Genomic DNA, 21170 nt, shown 5'->3' on the forward strand with positions numbered 1-21170 from the left:
GAATGACACTCGGGGTACAGGATAATGACTCTGACTCTCGGGGTACAGGATAATGACACTGACACTCGGGGTACAGGATAATGACACTGACACTCGGGGTACAGGATAATGACACTGACACTGAGTACAGGATAATGACACTGACACTCGGGGTACAGGATAATGACACTGACACTCGGGGTACAGGATAATGACACTGACACTGAGTACAGGGTAATGACACTGACACTCTGGGTACAGGAGAATGACACTGACACTCGGGGTACGGGATACTGACACTGGGGGTACAGGATAATGACACTGAGTACAGGATAATGACGCCGACACTCGGGGTACAGGATAATGACGCCGACACTCGGGGTACAGGATAATGACGCCGACACTCGGGGTACAGGATAATGACGCCGACACTCGGGGTACAGGATAATGACGCCGACACTCGGGGTACAGGATAATTACTCTGACACTCTGGGTACAGGAGAATGACACTGACACTGGGGGTACAGGATAATGACGCCGACACTGGGGGTACAGGATAATGACACTGACACTGGGGGTACAGTATAATGACGCCGACACTCGGGGTACAGGATAATGACACTGACACTGGGGGTACAGGATAATGACGCCGACACTCGGGGTACAGGATAATGACTCTGACACTCGGGGTACAAGAGAATGACACTGGGGGTACAGGATAATGACACTGACACTCGGGGTACAGGAGAATGACGCTGACACTCGGGGTACAGGAGAATGACGCTGACACTCGGGGTACAGGAGAATGACGCTGACACTCGGGGTACAGGAGAATGATGCTGACACTCGGGGTACAGGAGAATGATGCTGACACTCGGGGTACAGGAGAATGACGCCGACACTCGGGGTACAGGATAATGACGCCGACACTCGGGGTACAGGATAATGACACTGACACTGGGGGTACAGGATAATGACACTGACACTTGGGGTACAGGATAATGACGCTGACACTCGGGGTACAGGATAATGACGCTGACACTCGGGGTACAGGATAATGACACTGGGGGTACAGGATAATGACGCCAACACTCGGGGTACAGGATAATGACACTGACACTCGGGGTACAGGATAATGGCACTGACACTCGGGGTACAGGATAATGGCACTGACACTCGGGGTACAGGATAATGACACTGACACTCGGGGTACAGGATAATGGCACTGACACTTGGGGTACAGGATAATGACGCTGACACTCGGGGTACAGGATAATGGCGCTGACACTCGGGGTACAGGATAATGACACTGACACTGGGGTACAGGACAATGACGCTGACACTCGGGGTACAGGATAATGACACTGACACTGGGGGTACAGGATAATGACGCCGACACTCGGGGTACAGGAGAATGACACTGGGGGTACAGGATAATGACACTGACACTCGGGGTACAGGAGAATGACGCTGACACTCGGGGTACAGGAGAATGACGCTGACACTCGGGGTACAGGAGAATGACGCTGACACTCGGGGTACAGGAGAATGACGCCGACACTCGGGGTACAGGATAATGACGCCGACACTCGGGGTACAGGATAATGACACTGACACTGGGGGTACAGGATAATGACACTGACACTTGGGGTACAGGATAATGACGCTGACACTCGGGGTACAGGATAATGACGCTGACACTCGGGGTACAGGATAATGACACTGGGGGTACAGGATAATGACGCCAACACTCGGGGTACAGGATAATGACACTGACACTCGGGGTACAGGATAATGACACTGACACTGAGTACAGGATAATGACACTGACACTCGGGGTACAGGATAATGACACCGACACTCGGGGTACAGGAGAATGACGCCGACACTCGGGGTACAGGATAATGACGCCGACACTCGGGGTACAGGATAATGACACTGACACTTGGGGTACAGGATAATGACGCTGACACTCGGGGTACAGGATAATGACGCTGACACTCGGGGTACAGGATAATGACACTGGGGGTACAGGATAATGACGCCAACACTCGGGGTACAGGATAATGACACTGACACTCGGGGTACAGGATAATGGCACTGACACTCGGGGTACAGGATAATGGCACTGACACTCGGGGTACAGGATAATGACACTGACACTCGGGGTACAGGATAATGGCACTGACACTTGGGGTACAGGATAATGACGCTGACACTCGGGGTACAGGATAATGGCGCTGACACTCGGGGTACAGGATAATGACACTGACACTGGGGTACAGGACAATGACGCTGACACTCGGGGTACAGGATAATGACACTGACACTGGGGGTACAGGATAATGACGCCGACACTCGGGGTACAGGAGAATGACACTGGGGGTACAGGATAATGACACTGACACTCGGGGTACAGGAGAATGACGCTGACACTCGGGGTACAGGAGAATGACGCTGACACTCGGGGTACAGGATAATGACGCCGACACTGGGGGTACAGGATAATGACGCTGACACTTGGGGTACAGGATAATGACGCTGACACTCGGGGTACAGGATAATGACACTGACACTTGGGGTACAGGATAATGACGCTGACACTTGGGGTACAGGATAATGACGCTGACACTCGGGGTACAGGATAATGATGCTGACACTCGGGGTACAGGATAATGACACTGGGGGTACAGGATAATGACGCCGACACTCGGGGTACAGGATAATGACACTGACACTCGGGGTACAGGATAATGACCCTGACACTCGGGGTACAGGATAATGGCACTGACACTCAGGGTACAGGATAATGACACTGACACTCGGGGTACAGGATAATGGCACTGACACTCGGGGTACAGGATAATGACCCTGACACTCGGGGTACAGGATAATGGCGCTGACACTGGGGGTACAGGATAATGACACTGACACTCGGGGTACAGGATAATGACGCCGACACTCGGGGTACAGGATAATGACACTGACACTCGGGGTACAGGATAATGACTCTGACACTCGGGGTACATGATAATGACCCTGACACTGGGGGTACAGGATAATGGCACTGACACTCGGGGTACAGGATAATGGCGCTGACACTCGGGGTACAGGATAATGGCACTGACACTGGGGGTACAGGATAATGGCACTGACACTCGGGGTATAGGAAAATGGCACTGACACTCGGGGTACAGGATAATGACACTGGGGGTACAGGACAATGACGCTGACACTCGGGGTACAGGATAATGACACACACTCGGGGTACAGGAGAATGACACACACTCGGGGTACAGGAGAATGACACTGACACTCGGGGTACAGGAGAATGACGCTGACACTCGGGGTACAGGATAATGACACTGACACTGGGGGTACAGGACAATGACACTGACACTCGGGGTACAGGATAATGGCACTGACACTCGGGGTACAGGATAATGACACTGACACTCGGGGTACAGGATAATGACACTGACACTGGGGGTACAGGATAATGACGCCGACACTCGGGGTACAGGATAATGACTGACACTCGGGGTACAGGAGAATGACACTGACACTGGGGGTACAGGATAATTACGCCGACACTCGGGGTACAGGATAATGACTCTGACACTGGGGGTACAGGATAATGACTCTGACACTCGGGGTACAGGATAATGACTCTGACACTCGGGGTACAGGATAATGACACTGACACTCGGGGTACAGGATAATGACTCTGACACTCGGGGTACAGGATAATGACACTGACACTCGGGGTACAGGATAATGACCCTGACACTCGGGGTACAGGATAATGACACTGACACTCGGGGTACAGGATAATGACACTGACACTCGGGGTACAGGATAATGACACTGACACTCGGGGTACAGGATAATGATGATGACACTGGGGGTACAGGATAATGACACTGACAGTTGGGTACAGGATAAAACGTAATTTTTATTAATTTCTTTAAAATACTAAGTTAGTGTGAAGAAGTGATATTGTATGGCTAACCAATGCAAAAAAAATTACTAACGTTGGTTAAACATAACCAAAAATTGCTTGAAAGGGGGAGAAGAAGGACAGATGACCCTAACACTGGTCTGTTCTTTCCTTTCCTTGCCGTGGAGGTTGGCACCCTAGAGATACAAATGGCGCCCCCCGCTCACCGAAGGCTACGGTCACACTGTCAGTATCTGATTAGTATTTTACATCAGTATTTGTAAGCGAAAATCAGGAGAGGAACAATCAGTGGAGAAGTATAATAGAAACTCGTCACCACTTCTGCATTTATCACCCTCCTGGTTTTGGCTACAAATACTGATGTGATATCCTGACCAAATACTGCTAGTGTGAATGTGGCCTAAGGCTATGTGCACACGTTGCAGAATTTTCTGCTTTAAATCTGCACATCCTTGGCAGGAAAAATGCATGCGGATTTAGATGCGTGTTAGACGCGTTTTTGACAAGTAATTGACAGGTTTTACATGCGTTTTTCATGCGATTTTCAAGCATTTTTCTAATGCATGTCTATGGGTGTGGAATTGCAGCAATTCCACAAAAATAGTGAACATGCTGCATTTTTTACCGCGATGCGTTTCCGCCGTGGAAAAAACGCATCACGGACACATCAATAACAGAATGCATTAGAAATTAATGGGATGCTGTTTATAAGCATTTTTTAAGCGTTTCCGCAGTGGAAAATTGTGGCAAAAATGCTTAAAAAATGCAACGTGGGCACATAGCCTAATAGGCCCTAACAAGTCCTACAAGCCCAAACCGACGGGTGACATCAAAAGTACAATAGTCGCCATCATCTTCTACATTGGTCAAATCACAGTCGGTTGTAGCACTGGTCAGCTCCGAATGAAACCAACCATTAATAAGCTCATCTTTCATGTCAGGTATCTTCTCAGAATAATCCGCCAGGTGGACATGAGATGAGTGTATACGCTGTGAAATTAATGGCGCCATGTACATGAGCAGAATACAGGAGAACACTATTTCTTGTCGCCCTATGACTTGTTTCCAGGATTACTTCGCAGTTTCCCCCTCTCTGGGCTCTAAGCACTAGAAGTCTCAGCATTTTCTCTTTGTGTGCTTCTCCTCGTTTTCTTTGCACCGCCTTCTCTCTCCCTTCTCCATAGACTTCTATAGGCAGCAGGTGTAATGTGATCCCTCACTGCAGACAGATCTGAGTGGATCATAAGTGGAGAAAGAAGCAGATTTTTCCTGGTAAGATATTTTACAATATGTCTGGTATTCGGATGTCCTCCTGACTTGGGTCATTACTCTATAAGGCCACAGTGATATTTTCCATAGTGCCGCTTATTGATTTTAACTCTTGAGCTCCTGCTTTACTCCATTGATTACTGTTAATAGCTGAGGGTGGAGTCACACACCGATTTTTAGCAGAGTAAGGCTGCCGTCACACTATCAGTATTTGGTCAGTATTTTACATCAGTATTTGTAAGCCAAAACCAGGAGTGGGTGATAAATGCAGAAGTGGTGCAAATGTTTCTATTATACTTTTCCTCTAATTGTTCCTCTCCTGGTTTTGGCTTATAAATACTGATGTAAAATACTGACCAAATACTGCTAGTGTGACGGCAGCCTAAGTATGGACTGCAATGACAGACCCGTGAATATGGTGGTGTCAGTTCAGGCCAGGAGACCTGTGGCCGTGGCGGGCGTCTTCCATACTCCGGCTATGCAACATTGATGTGCAAATCCAGCCTAGGGCTCCATTCACACAATGATTTTTGTTGAGTTTTTGATGTTGCAGATTTTTATTAAAAATGCAAGTAACATAATTGGTGAAGAAAAACCTGCAACATAAAAAGCTCATGGTGTGAACGTGGCCTAAAGGTGTAGGTTACCTGCACAATTCTGTGGTTGCTAATTGTAAAGAATGGAGCTAGGATGCCTGTATGGTTTTGACGCTTTATGTGACAAGGTTGCTGTGAATTCTGTGCTTTACATACAATTTAGATAGATTGTGTTTTGCATGAGAAAAATTACACTAATGTTTTACCCCCCCCCCCCCCCCATCCATGCACAAGCTGTAGAGAAAGGGTTAAAATCAGCTGATGGTGTCTGGACCTCCCTGCTGAGCTGACACTCCTACACAGTCAGTATATAACTGCTTGGCTGTGCTGAGGCTCCATAGCTCCTCAGCTCTGCTCTCATGGCTCCACCAGACTTCACTGGCACCTGGAACATGGTCAGCAATGAAAACTTTGACCGCTACCTGCAAAGCCTGGGTAAGTGGGTGATGACAGTCAGGTCACATTGTCCTATGCTTGGCAGGGGTGAGGGCTGGCATTGGCAGCTTTACTGCTCATGTAGTTGTCTCCACCAGGGGGCGCTGCTGCCATGTTGTTACCTGTATGACCTGTGACCAGGAGTAACCCACAAAGCCCTAAATGTGGCTGTCACCTGGCTAAATGCAACCTCCAACATGCCAAAGTGTCTGCGGAGCATGATGCCCCCCACCACAGCAGACACAGGGGTCATGTACGAAAGGTCTGAGCTGCAACAGGTTGAGAAGACAGAAAGTGACTTGGTATCATTCGTTAGTGATTCTCTGCAAATTCCTTGTGCACAGTAATGGAGCTGAGCAGCCAGTGTACTAGCAGGCTGCAGAATGCACAGGCTGCAGAATGCACAGGCTGCAGAATGCACAGGCTGCAGAATGCACAGGCTGCAGAATGCACAGCTGTCTGCTCCACACATCACAGGGTTCACACGAAATCAGGAGAATCCCTCAATTATGCCATTAAACACCCATCCAGAAGTGTCACAAAAATGCACAATAGTGTTAAACACAACAATCACAAAAGTTTTATGGATCCATGATCATAACCCAGATTTAAAGGGGGGGCTGAGGACAAGGTAAGAACAAGATGGCTTGTGTCAAACTGTCAGATGGTCTATATCTGAATGTGTTTAGTATTGCTGCAGATAGATCTAAACTTCATTTTGTGTGTGGGTTGTGTTTTTTTTTTTTTTTTTTGGAAGTGATCTACGCTATCAAGTCTTGATCATTCCCCATGTGCTGAGTCAGTGGCGCAGAGGAGCTGTCTGGCAGAGTCAGTATGTTGGGGCAATGACCGAAGCACAGATTGCCTTCATCTGAGTCAGGTGCTGGATGCAATCTGCCCCCTTTTAAGGCTGTGTTCACATGTTTCTTTAAACCAGCTCTTTGCAGTAAAAAAGTAATTTAAAAAAAAAAGCACATTTTGGGTGTGTTTGGTATAGTTTTTTTTTTTTTCTATTTGTATTATGTTTTTCAATAAGAATTTCTCTGCTTCTACTTCGGCTCCTTTACTCCTGGTGTCTGGAGGCTCTAATCCTCTGAGCAGCTGCACTAGTCTTTGTCTCGTCCTTGTAAAAGCTGAAGGGCTAATTATTGCACTGGGAGAACCTAAAGGCTCCTCTGCTACATTGGACACTGGTGTCATAAATTCTATGGTAGTTGGGGGTCGTGACTTTGCAATGGGACCAAGGTACTTTCACATTACACCAATGTATCTGGTTAGAATTGCAAACTGGATACAAACGTAACAAACCCTATTAACCCTCCGTCAGGGGCAATATGTTTCATAACGAGTTTAGGGGCAATTGCGCCTGTCCGGCACAGGCTAGAAAATTGGCTATATTTTCCTTTTATAAAAAGTCAATGCTCTAAAAGTGATCAGTTACCTTAATAGGAATGTAATAAATGAGAATACACAATCAGGTGGGAAAAAAAAAAAAAGTTTAATAACCAGAAAAGTAATATGTTTCTATGTCTTGAGCATCCTCCTCACTCTCTCCATCTTGATCTGTATCAGACACATCTGGACATTCTTCCACATCATCTTCTGATTCAATGTCACTTTCTTCCCCTAAATCTTCTAGCTGTAAGGGGTCTGTCTCATCATCAATCAGTATATTCTGCACTTGCTCAACATGAAGGGCATTGGACAAGTCAAATATTCTCCTCGCCATTTCAAAAGAAAAGCTGAAGCAAGAGAGAGAATATGTGTTAGGGCGCAATGTGCCTGAGAAGCACAATCTTATTTCTAACAAAACCTTTTATGACAAATCCACAGATTTAGCACTAGCTATTCATAAAACAAGCTAAAAAAACAATTGGGATGAATAAAAACAGCAAATACTAACCGTCAAAGGTGTGACGCATTCAGGGGCAATGAGCCGGAGAAGCCAAAACACTGATATCTGATCTCCTGCAGCTCTGCAGCACAAGAGGCTTCTCAGGGTTCACACAGCCTTTATGGTATGTGCACACGTCCGGATTTCTTGCAGAAATTTCCTGAAGAAAACCGGAAATTTTCTGCAAGAAATCCGCGTTTTTTTAGCATTTTGCAAGCGTAATTAGTAAAATAAAAAAATGGTTATACTCACCCTCTGCAGCCTCCGTTCCTATAGATGCCGGTGTGGTTCAGGACCTTCGGTGACGTCACTGTCTTGTGATTGGTCGCGTGACCGCTCGCGACCAATCACAAGGCAGTGACGTCATCGGAGGTCATGAACCACACCATCTATAGAAACAGAAGCGGCAGCTGTGAGGCGGGAACACTCCGGGGACATCGAAGGTGAGTATATGACTATTTTTTTATTCTAATTCTTTTTTTTTCCTTTTTTTTTTTTTTTTGACCAATTATATGGTGCCCAGTCCATGGAGGAGAGTCTCCTCTCCTCCACCCTGGGTACCAACCGCACATAATCTACTTACTTCCCGCATGGTGTGCACAGCCCCGTGCGAAAAGTAAGCAGATCAATGCACTCCTAGGTGTGCGGAATCCCCGCAATTCCGCATTTTTAATGAACATGTTGCTTTTTTTTCCGCGATGCGATTTTTTTTCGTGGAAAAAATTGCAACATTTGCACAAAAAATGCGGAATACACTGTAAATAATAGGAGGCATAGGTTAGCGTTTTTATAGCGAAAAAAAAACGCGAAAAATCCTGAACGTGTGCACATGGCCTAAAAGTTAGGAAGGTCCTGGGAGGAGGGTGTTTCCCAGACAAACCATGAAACTAAGGCTTCTTTCACACTAGCGTCGTACTCGGCCCGTTGCAGAGCGTCGAGACGACGTACCGACGCTAGCAGTGAATGCGCCGCACAACGGGAGCAGCGGATGCTGTTTTTTCCATGCATCCGCTGCTCCATTGTGAGGTACGGGGAGGGGGGGGGGGCGGAGTTCCGGCCGCGCATGCGCGGTCGGAAATGGCGGTCCGTCGGCAGCAAAAAACGTTATATGGAGCGTTTTTTGCAGCCAACGGTCCGCCACAACACGGCGCAACCGTCACACGACTGTTGTGACGTGTGGCAATGTTAGTCAATGGTGAAAAAAAACGCATCCTGCAAGCACTTTTGCAGGATGCGTTTTTTCGCCAAAACGACGTATTGCAAAAAACGCTAGTGTGAAAGTAGCCTAAGTGAGCTGCGCCTGTCAGATCAGTTGCCCCTGACGGAGGGTTAAAGGGACCTGTCAGTGGCCATTAATGTCATTAAGGCTACGTTCACATTTGCGTTGTTGGGCGCAGCGTCGTCGACGCATACCGAGACATGCGTCCCTATCTTTAACATGGGGGGGCGCATGGACAAGCACCGGTATGCGTTGTACTGCGTTTTACGACGCATGTGTCATATTGACGCACAAGACAGGGCTCAGAGGACGCTACTTGTAGCGTTTTCCCTGCGCTGAAATTCCTGATCTTTACTATCTTATGACAACGCTGCGTTGTGTACATGCGTTGTTGGTTGCGTCACCGACGCTGCACCCAACAACGCAAATGTGAACGTAGCCTAAGTGCAGGACTGTGCAGCCTCTGACTATGAGGTGCTGACAGCAAGCGGAGATATTGACACCCAAGGCAATTAGACAACACATAATCTTTATGTCTTTATTGGTTACAGGTATCGACATTGTCACCAGGAACTTGGCAAAACTAATCAAGCCTCAAAAAATCATTGTACAAAATGGAGAATCATTCGAGATCCAGACCCAGAGCAGCCTGCGCAGTTATCGGGTTCAGTTCACACTGGGACAAGAGTTTGATGAGGACACAAAGGGCCTGGATAACCGGAAATGCAAGGTAAAGTCAGAGGGGTTAGTCCCTTATATTGTGGGTGAAGGAAGCCGTGTTTAGAGGAACAGCAGAACATCACATATCTAAAGCCTCAGTCACTTGGTGCAGTTTTATTTTTTTTCTCCCCTTAAAAACCTAAATGGATTAGCATACTATTAAAGACTGATTAAAAAAATGTGCAGCATTTCATCCCCTGCTCTCCAGCCATGTCCTGTGACTTTCATGCAGAGGAGAAAAAAACAAAAACTAAGAGCAAGTCCCTTTAAGGCCCCCCCTTCACACGTGTGTATCGGTACCAATTTTATATAGACATGTGAAGGTGCTTAGGATGTACTTATTGTATACTGATTGTAAACTGGATGCATTATATACAGGTCCTTCTCAAAAAATTAGCATATAGTGTTAAATTTAATTATTTACCATAATGTAATGATTACAATTAAACTTTCATATATTATAGATTCATTATCCACCAACTGAAATTTGTCAGGTCTTTTATTGTTTTAATACTGATGATTTTGGCATACAACTCCTGATAACCCAAAAAACCTGTCTCAATAAATTAGCATATCAAGAAAAGGTTCTCTAAACGACCTATTACCCTAATCTTCTGAATCAACTAATTAACTCTAAACACATGCAAAAGATACCTGAGGCTTTTAAAAACTCCCTGCCTGGTTCATTACTCAAAACCCCCATCATGGGTAAGACTAGCGACCTGACAGATGTCAAGAAGGCCATCATTGACACCCTCAAGCAAGAGGGTAAGACCCAGAAAGAAATTTCTCAACAAATAGGCTGTTTCCAGAGTGCTGTATCAAGGCACCTCAATGGTAAGTCTGTTGGAAGGAAACAATGTGGCAGAAAAAGCTGTACAACGAGAAGAGGTGACCGGACCCTGAGGAAGATTGTGGAGAAGGACCGATTCCAGACCTTGGGGAACCTGAGGAAGCAGTTGACTGAGTCTGGTGTGGAAACATCCAGAGCCACCGTGCACAGGCGTGTGCAGGAAATGGGCTACAGGTGCCGCATTCCCCAGGTAAAGCCACTTTTGAACCATAAACAGCGGCAGAAGCGCCTGACCTGGGCTACAGAGAAGCAGCACTGGACTGTTGCTAAGTGGTCCCAAGTACTTTTTTCTGATGAAAGCAAATTTTGCATGTCATTCGGAAATCAAGGTGCCAGAGTCTGGAGGAAGACTGGGGAGAAGGAAATGCCAAAATGCCTGAAGTCCAGTGTCAAGTACCCACAGTCAGTGATGGTGTGGGGTGCCATGTCAGCTGCTGGTGTTGGTCCACTGTGTTTCATCAAGGGCAGGGTCAATGCAGCTAGCTATCAGGAGATTTTGGAGCACTTCATGCTTCCATCGGCTGAAATGCTTTATGGAGATGAAGATTTCATTTTTCAGCACGACCTGGCACCTGCTCACAGTGCCAAAACCACTGGTAAATGGTTTACTGACCATGGTATTACTGTGCTCAATTGGCCTGCCAACTCTCCTGACCTGAACCCCATAGAGAATCTGTGGGATATTGTGAAGAGAAAGTTGAGAGACGCAAGACCCAACACTCTGGATGAGCTTAAGGCCGCTACTGAAGCATCCTGGGCCTCCATAACATCTCAGCAGTGTCACAGGCTGATTGCCTCCATGCCACGCCGCATTGAAGCAGTCATTTCTGCCAAAGGATTCCCGACCAAGTATTGAGTGCATAACTGAACATTATTATTTGATGGTTTTTTTGTTTGTTATTAAAAAACACTTTTATTTGATTGGACGGGTGAAATATGCTAATTTATTGAGACAGGTTTTTTGGGTTATCAGGAGTTGTATGCCAAAATCATCAGTATTAAAACAATAAAAGACCTGACAAATTTTAGTTGGTGGATAATGAATCTATAATATATGAAAGTTTAATTGTAATCATTACATTATGGTAAATAATGAAATTTAACACTATATGCTAATTTTGAGAAGGACCTGTAGGGCTGCTTCATCCACTGATCAGTGGCCAGTTTCACTACTGGCCAGCAGGGGGCAGCCCATCTCTAGTCAGTAGCCTTCACTTCTGACCTGAATTTGGAGAAACTTCCCAGTTCTGTTTCTTCTGTGACTTTTTTTTTTTTCCCATAATTGTAGGCTGTTTTATTCACAATTCTGTATTCTCTCTTGCATATTATGTCATAAAGTTGAGGGGTTGGCTACAGGAGAAAATCTAGCACTGCAGGTAGAACATTAAAGCTTCAGGGAAGTGGGTAGAACATGTATTTCCAGCCATATCTAAAAAGTAAATAACTAGCCGCCTCTTCCTCATAATCTAACTTCTATTTGTTTCCCCAGAGTCTGGTTACCTTGGACAATGGGCGCCTCATTTGTGTTCAGAAGGGAGAAAAGAAGAATCGAGGGTGGACACACTGGATCAATGGTGATGACCTACATTTGGTATGTATTACCTACTGGTGCATCCACATAAAGGGTGGTGATGACACTGCCAGGCTAAAAATGGGACCATTCCCCAAAAAATCCTACACTTTTATAATAAACGATCACTTCATGGACCTGCTCATACTGTTCATGGCTATTGCAGAAGTCCAGAAAATTGCTATGACTTTCCAAGCGGGGGTACAAGGCTATACGTTTTGACTCCTAGAATGACGTTTTGGGTAACATTTCCTACCTGACTGCTGCATTGTGATCTGCAGGCGTTCAGTCTCGGGATTCATCTTGTCAGTAATTCTCGTCGGAGCTCCCTCCGCTGTGTGGGTGCGCACAGACATGTGAGTGGGCTGCCTGTGAAATGCCAAGGCACCATGCTGGTGGTCGGGGGGGGACGGTGGAGGCTGATGCATCTGCTGCGGGGTAGGTTTGCCCCTCGTAAGCATGGTAGTGACCTCATGATGCAACAGGCGCCCCCAAATGTATTAGTGCCCTCCACCTGCAGAATCACATGTACATGGCATTATTGGTGGAGGAGCGAAAATTTATATAAAAGACAGATTGGTACTTACAGATGCACAAGTGGACCCCCCCCCCCGGCCTTCCTCAATATAGTACATGGGTCTAATATGTACAGCTTGGGTTAAAGTGAGATTCATGGGGTTCATCTTGTGACTTGTTTTAGACTATTAAAAGTATGTGGTCCGGAACTGGTTGGCAGCAGATTTTCTGGAGGGGGCACCGTCTGTATTACAGTACCGGAACTAAGGATGAGATTTTACATCATGGAGAAGCCCCCATGCCTGAAACTGACTAGTGATGCGGTTTTGACTTAACCCATAGAAGCACAATTAACATTGGCATTGTGATAACTTCTGCAGTGGATAATCCCACGTGCCCATAACCCTTACCTGCCCGCCATTATAGAACACCTGGCCACAGGCAAAGTATAGCTGCCAATAAAGCCTCCAGGACTGAGCGACTTCTCTAACAATACAAAGTCTTGGGCTTTAATTTATAATCTGTTTCCATCCTGCAGGAACTAAGTTGTGAAGATCAGGTGTGTAAGCAAGTATACAGAAGAGCGGAGGAGGCTGGCTGAGGACCCCACCCCATCGATTCTGGACAGTAGACCAATCTATGCAATAAGTGTTCTGTATATTTATATTTCTCACTCATTTCCTGGCTTTGTGTGACACTTGCAGCGATTTATAAATATTCATGAATGGATTTATATATATTTTTTTTTTTTTCTGTTACATTTGCCTATTAAAACATTTTGGAATCTGAATTAACTGAGCACTTTAGCTTTTGTTAATGCAAAGTCTCGCATCAGAGTATGGAGGGAGCCGCGGTGTAACACCACGTGTTAACCTATTGTAGTGGATGGCTAGGTATTCGGATGTCCCCTAACACCACTCAGAAGCAGAGCCCCCCGGTGGGTTCTTAATCTTCGCTTTTTATGGAGGTAATGTGAGATGTTAAACTGGGAATCGCAAAGGTTGGCCACACTTGGATCTTATTCCAAATGCCTCTTCTATGATGTGACGTATATAATTAAGATGGTTTTGAGCCCACCAGATATGGGACCGACTCGCAGAACTGCAGGTACAATGACTGACGCCTTTCATGTCACTATTGGAAACTTTATTGACCTGTGACGATTGTTTGATTTGTTTCTGTTTGTCCATTTTACTATTTGCATTGTACACAACAGGAAGGGTTAGCGGCACCGAGCTGGTAATCTCCAGCCATGAAGGTACCGTGCATGTATCATACAGGTGAGATTAAACTCCGAATTTACAAGTGCTGCAACTTTCCTGCCACCTTCTCAAAAATCCCTGTAGTCCCAAAACTGCAACTTTTGTAAAATCTTTCCTTCACTCTTGGTCCTCCTCCCCCTTTTTCTTTTTTTTTTTTTTTTTTTTTTTTTCCCTTTTGGGCACATGTGACCAGCCAGGTAGACTATAATGGGCATGCGTTCTATCGTGACAGTCCCATGAGGTTTAGTAAACCACATGTGTGATTGGGCTCTTAGGCTGTTTTTGTGCATCAGTGTTGCGGTCTGCGTGCGGACAGTGATGCATCGACCGGCCGCAGGTCTCCTGACTGTAAGCTGTCGGGTATGGAAGAGGCTGCTGAGGCCAGGGACGATCAGAACACTGATGTGACATCTGCCTTGCATTATCATGTCATTTTAACTATTGTAGCCCATCATGATATATGGTGGTCCCTGATAATTTTTGGAAGAAATGAAATGGAGATCAATGCTACAATAATGCGGCCTACAGTACCTTACGTTAGAGTACCAAAGCAGGTGACAATGGAGACCCATACAATCAGGTCTGTGTATGTGCCATAGGGTAAAGTCTTTAACCCCTTTCTGCCATTGGACGTACTATTCCGTCCATGTGGGGTGGGCCCTAATTCCCAAGGACGGAATAGTACGTCCAGCGCGATCGGCCGCGCTCACAGGGGGAGCGCGGCCAGGTGTCAGCTGCCTATCGCAGCTGACATCTGGCACAATGTGCCAGGAGCAGTCACGGACTGCCCCCGGCACATTAACCCCCGGCACACCGCGATCAAACATGATCGCGGTGTGCCGGCGGTACAGGGAAGCATCACGCAGGGAGGGGGCTCCCTGCGTGCTTCCCTGAGACCACCGGAGCAACGCGATGTGATCGCGTTGCTGCAAGGGTCTCTTACCTCCTATCCCTGCAGGCCCCTGATCCAAAATGGCCGCGGGGCTGCATCCAGGTCCTGCAGGTATTACTTCCGGGTGCAGACCAGGCTCTGGTAAGCCTGCAGCGCTCTAAGTCAGATCGCCGATCTGACAGAGTGCTGTGCAAACTGTCAGATCCGCGATCTGTGATGTTCCCCCCCCCCCCCGGGACAAAGTAAAAAAAAAAACAAAAAAACAAATTTCCACGTGTTTAAAAAAAAAAAAAAAAAAATTCCCATATACATTTCTTAATCTAAATAAAAAAAACAACCAAACAATAAAAGTACACATTTAGTATCGCTGCGTCCGTAACGACCCCACCTATAAAACTATATCACTAGTTAACCCCTTCAGTGAACACCGTGAAGAAGAAGAAAGAGGCAAAAAACAACGCTTTATTCTCATACCGCCAAACAAAGTGGAATAACACGCGATCAAAAAGACGGATATAAATATAAATAACCATGGTACCGCTGAAAACGTCATCTTGTCCCGCAAAAAACGAGCCGCCATACAGCATCAGCGAAAAAATAAAAGTTAGTCCTCAGAGTAAAGCGATGCCAAAATAATTATTGTTTCTATAAAATAGTTTACATCGTATAAAAGCGCCAAAACATAAAAAAATGATATAAATGAGGTATCGCTGTAATCGTACTGACACGATGAATAAAACTGCTTTATCAATTTTACCAAACGCGGAACGGTATAAACGCCTCCCCCAAAAGAAATTCATGAATAGCTGGTTTTTGGTCATTCTGCCTCACAAAAATCGGAATAAAAAGCGATCAAAAAATCTCCCGTGCCCGAACATGTTACCAATAAAAACGTCATCTCGTCCCGCAAAAAAACAAGACCTCACATTACTCTGTGGACTCAAATATGGAAAAATTATAGTTCTCAATGTGGTAATGCAAAAAATATTTTTTGCAATAAAAAGTGTATTTCAGTGTGTGACGGCTGCCAATCATAAAAATCCGCTAAAAAACCCGCTATAAAAGTAAATCGAACCCCCCCCTTCATCACCCGCTTAGTTAGGGAAAAATTAAAAAAATGTATTTCTTTCCATTAGGGTTGGGGCTAGGGTTAAGGCTACAGTTGGGGTTGGGGCTAAAGTTAGGGTTAGGGTTTGGATTACATTTACGGTTGGGATTAGGGTTGGGATTAGGGTTAGGGGTGTGTCTGGGTTAGAGGTGTGATTAGGGTTACCGTTGGGATTGGGGTTAGGGATGTGTTTGGGTTAGGGTTTCCGTTATAATTGGGGAGTTTCCACTGTTTAGGCACATCAGGGGCTCTCCAAACGCGACATGGCGTCCGATCTAAATTCCAGCCAATTCTGCGTTAAAGTAAAACAGTGCTCCTTCCCTTCCGAGCTCTCCCGTGCGCCCAAACAGGGGTTTACCCCAACATATGGGGTATCAGTGTACTCAGGACAAATTGGACAACAACTTTTGGGGTCCAATTTCTCCTGTTACCCTCGGGAAAATACAAAACTGGGGGCTCAAATTTTTGTGGGAAAAAAATTTTGTTTTATTTTTACGGCTCTGCATTATAAACTTCTGTGAAGCACTTGGTGGGTCAAAGTGCTCACCACACCTCCTAGATAAGTTCCTTAGGGGGTCTACTTTCCAAAATGGTGTCACTTGTGGGGTGGGTTTCAATGTTTAGGCACATCAGTGGCTCTCCAAACGCAACATGGCGTCCCATCTCCATTCCTGTCAATTTTGCAGTGAAAAGTCAAACGGCGCTCCTTCCCTTCCGAGCTCTCCCATGTGCCCAAACAGTGGTTTACCCCCACATATGGGGTATCGGCGTACTCAGGACAAATTGTACAACATCTTTTGGGGTCCATTTTCTCCTGTTACCCTTGGTAAAATAAAACAAATTGGAGCTGAAGTAAATTTTTTGTGGAAAAAAGTTAAATGTTAATTTTTATTTAAACATTCCAAAAATTCCTGTGAAACACCTGAAGGGTTAATAAACTTCTTGAATGTGGTTTTGAGCACCTTGAGGGGTGCAGTTTTTAGAATGGTGTCACACTTGGGTATTTTCTATCCTATAGACCCCTCAAAATGACTTCAAATGAGATGTGGTCCCTAAAAAAGTGTTGTAAAAATGAGAAATTGCTGGTCAAGTTTTAACCCTTAACTCCCTAACAAAAAAAAATTTTGGTTCCAAAATTGTGCTGATGTAAAGTAGACATGTGGGAAATGTTACTTATTAAATATTTTGTTTGACATATCACTGTGATTTAATTGCATAAAAATTCAAAGTTGGAGAATTGCGAAATTTTCGCCAAATTTACGTTTTGGTTTTTTTTCACAAATAAACGCAGGTAATATCAAAATTTTTTTACCACTATCAGGTAGTACAATATGTCACGAGAAAACATTGTCAGAATCACCAGGATCCGTTGAAGCGTTCCAGAGTTATAACCTCATAAAGGGACAGTGGTCAGAATTGTAAAAATTGGCCCGGTCATTAACGTGCAAACCACCCTTGGGGGTGAAGGGGTTAAATAATAAAAAAAAGTATATGCAGTGCCCCAGAGATCTGGTTGTTGCAGTAACGTCGCTCTGCCACTAAGGGGAGTGATGGTACGTCTGATTGCACTAAGAGTTCACCTGACCAGGTATCACAGTCACACACTACACTTCACACTCTGGCCACCAGGGGGAGAAAAGGGTTCTATGTATTAGGCCACTCCTCACAGTCTGGTAAAACTGGGGGCTGGATAGGAAGTTAAAGAGAAGCTGATTCGGTCTTGCCCAGGCAACACCTAGTGAGAGAAGAGGTTGCTTGGGAAGATTCAGGGGGTCCCTGTCAGGGGTGGGATCCTGACAGTGGCCTAGCGAACAGGACAGATCGTTACGGAGCCGTGCCTGCACCTCATTGCGGCGGCATCTTAAGAAAGAACAAGAAGCGAGGTTTATTGTGGAGAAGTGAGAAACGAGATCACAGCACAAAGGCGAAAGAACCAGTAGGAGTTGTGCCCCGAGATCGGCAACACCCTACTGAGGCGCGTAGCCGGCGGCCGGAACGCCGAGGAAGTATTGGGCTCTAAGCATTACTTCAAAGCAACGGCAGGGCAATTAATTATAGGTTGGCTGCCTCACCTAATGAAGACAACGGAGGCAAATTGTGGGAGAGGGGCGTCTCTAGGGTCCCTATAAAATAACTCCAGGCCTACCCCGTCATACGGGTGCGTCCTATCCATATCATCTGGGGGACGGAGAGAAAGAACAGAAACATACACGACAGTTGTGAGGACTATCCCGTGGTGCTCAGCAGGGAAGTACTACAACACACAGGCGCTAGTAGGTAACAGTACAGTACAAAAGTTAAAAAACAAAACAACCCTCTGCTAGACATTGTACTGCAACATGATCCCTGGCACTAATGTGAATTCTTGAGTCCACCGGTGTTGTTCACTTTCAGGTAAGTCCTGATCCATAGCACCAACACCTCAGCAATAAAGAAGGCAAAATGACCATTGCAACCTAGTAATTTAATATTCTTCCAGTTGGAGCTGGAAACTCCCTTTTTAGCCCTTTCAGTTTTGCAGAATGGTATAATGTAGGCCTACAACAGGAATCTGCCATCCACCAGCACAAATGATAATGCTCAGATGGTAAATCACGGGGGACTCTGCTCTTCCAGGCACAGGGTGGGGGAGGTGGTGGCAGAAGTCCCCGGGGTGCAGGCCGCGTACAGTAATCTGTGCTGCCTCCTAGTAGTGTATATACATCTGTAATCATCTTGTATAAACTGCGCAGTGTTACTGTGGATCGTAGATGCCGGATTTATGCTCTCGACAAAGTTGCTCATCTCCAAGGAAGGAGAGTACCTTGGAATTTTTTTTTTCCCTTGCTCACTATTGCAGAGAGGCACAGACATCCAAAAGTCTGTTTGGAGCCTAGGCAGCCTTCACAGAAAATATCTTGGAGAATTGGGACAAAATGGATCCTACTACAGAGATGAGCGGCACCAGCAGTATCTTTGCCCAATCAAGTGTCTCATGGAGAGAAGAGGCTCATAGAGGAGGAAAATACCATCTCCCTTCCCTAAGATTCTGCCATAGTTATCTCACACCAACAGTTAAATGCTACATCTATTGCCAGCCCGGTTGTGGACACGTGGCAGCGCAAACTCTGCATTTTCCGAACAAATTAATAGGTAGAGATCACGTGTGCCCCTTAATCGGCCTCGAGCACACTTAGGCTACTTTCACACTAGTCCGTCGGTACGGGCCGTCACAAACCGTCGGCCCGACATACCGTCGGACAGTGTGTTAAAGTAGCACAACGGGGGCAGCGGAAGCAGTTTTACAACGCATCCGCTGCCCATTGTGAGTTCCGGGGAGGAGGGGGCGGAGTTTCAGCCACACATGCGCGGTCGAAAATGGCGGACTCGACGCACAAAAAAAGTTACTTGGAATGTTTTTTCGTGCCGACAGTCCGCTAAAGCACGACGGATGCGACGTGTGGCCATACGTCGCAATGCCTCGCTAATGTAAATCTATGGGGAAAAAACGCATCCTGCAGACAACTTTGCAGGATGCGTTTTTTCCCCAAAACGACGCTAGTGTGAAAGTAGCCTTACATACCTCCCCAGCTGTGACACACCGGAAACAAGGACACAGCACAGCGAATTTAATGCCAACTATTAAAATGGTGCCCCCCCCACCACACAGTATGATGCCTCCACACTAGTGATGAGCGAATATACTCGTTACTCGAGATTTCCCAAGCATGCTCTGGGTTCCTCCGAGTATTTTTTTAGTGCTCGAAGATTTAGTTTTCCTCACCGCAGCTGAATGATTTACATCTGTTAGCCAGCATAAGTACATGTGGGGATTCCCTAGCAACCAGGCAACCCCCACATGTACTTATGCTGGCTAACAGATGTAAATCATCCAGCTGCGGTGAGGAAAACTAAATCTCCGAGCACTAAAAAATACTCGTCGGACACCTGAGCGTGCTCGAGAAATCTCGCGTAACGAGTATATTCGCTCATCACTAGTCCACACCCCCCCAAAGTGTAATTTTCAGACACAAGCTAGTGCGTGCTCCCACACAGTATGATGTCCAGACACAAGATGATCCCACGCATAGTGCCCACACACAGTATGAGGCCTTCACATCCCCCTCACAGCATAATGTGTAGAGACAAGTTGATGTCCCCAGAGACAGTGCTCCTTCTAGATAAGAAGCCCCCCACTCTGCTCCCCATGCAGTATGATGTCTAAAAACAAGATAATGCCCCAGAGTGCCCAACACACAGTATGATGGCCCACATACACATCCAAAGTATGTCTCCACACAAGATGATGCCCCAACACAGCATGATGTCCACAGAGTGGCCACTACTTAGTATGATGTTACCCACACAGTATGATGTCCCCATATTGCCCCCCCCCCCAAATAGTATGACGTGCCCTCAAAGATTATGTCCATAGTGCCTCCCACACAGTATGATAATACCATAGTGCCTCACCACACAATATGATGCCCCCAGAATAATAATGATGAAATCAGTACTCCCCACACAGTTTCATGTCACCACAATACCTTCCATATAATATAACGCACCCACAGTCCCCCTCCTTCTAAGTATTTTGATGCCCCCATAACCTGAGTATGGTACCCCTCCAACCCACTGGCAAAAATAAAAAGGTAGCAGAGCCCAGTCCCCAAGATGAGAGGAGAGCTCGCCGATGTGTGTCCCGGTACGACGGGTGTGATGTCATTGTGCCTCCTGTGTAGAGTCTCCGATGGCGCAGGGAGTGTTGGAGCAGGGAACCGAATGTCAACATTATATTCAGCTGTATCTACGCCCTAAAAATCCAGTTACAATTGAAAGTGGGACTTCATGCTGACCGTCCTGCTGGATATGGGGCGGCTGAGAGCCGGTGGGACCCCCGCACTGTGATATGCGCCT

General features: G+C 46.2%; 1 protein-coding gene across 1 annotated transcript; it reads left to right on the top strand.

Annotated features, from left to right (window-relative positions):
* The first annotated feature begins 6089 nt into the window (after positions 1-6089).
* Positions 6090-13802, top strand: RBP7 (retinol binding protein 7). The gene is made up of 4 exons (XM_077249652.1): positions 6090-6240; positions 9905-10083; positions 12416-12517; positions 13551-13802. Exons 1-4 carry the CDS (start codon positions 6165-6167, stop codon positions 13611-13613), a joined length of 420 nt encoding a protein of 139 aa, XP_077105767.1. The 5' UTR covers positions 6090-6164; the 3' UTR covers positions 13614-13802.
* The last annotated feature ends 7368 nt before the right edge of the window (positions 13803-21170 follow it).

Source organism: Ranitomeya variabilis, chromosome 4 (assembly GCF_051348905.1).
Source record: "Ranitomeya variabilis isolate aRanVar5 chromosome 4, aRanVar5.hap1, whole genome shotgun sequence".
Lineage (NCBI taxonomy): Eukaryota > Metazoa > Chordata > Amphibia > Anura > Dendrobatidae > Ranitomeya > Ranitomeya variabilis.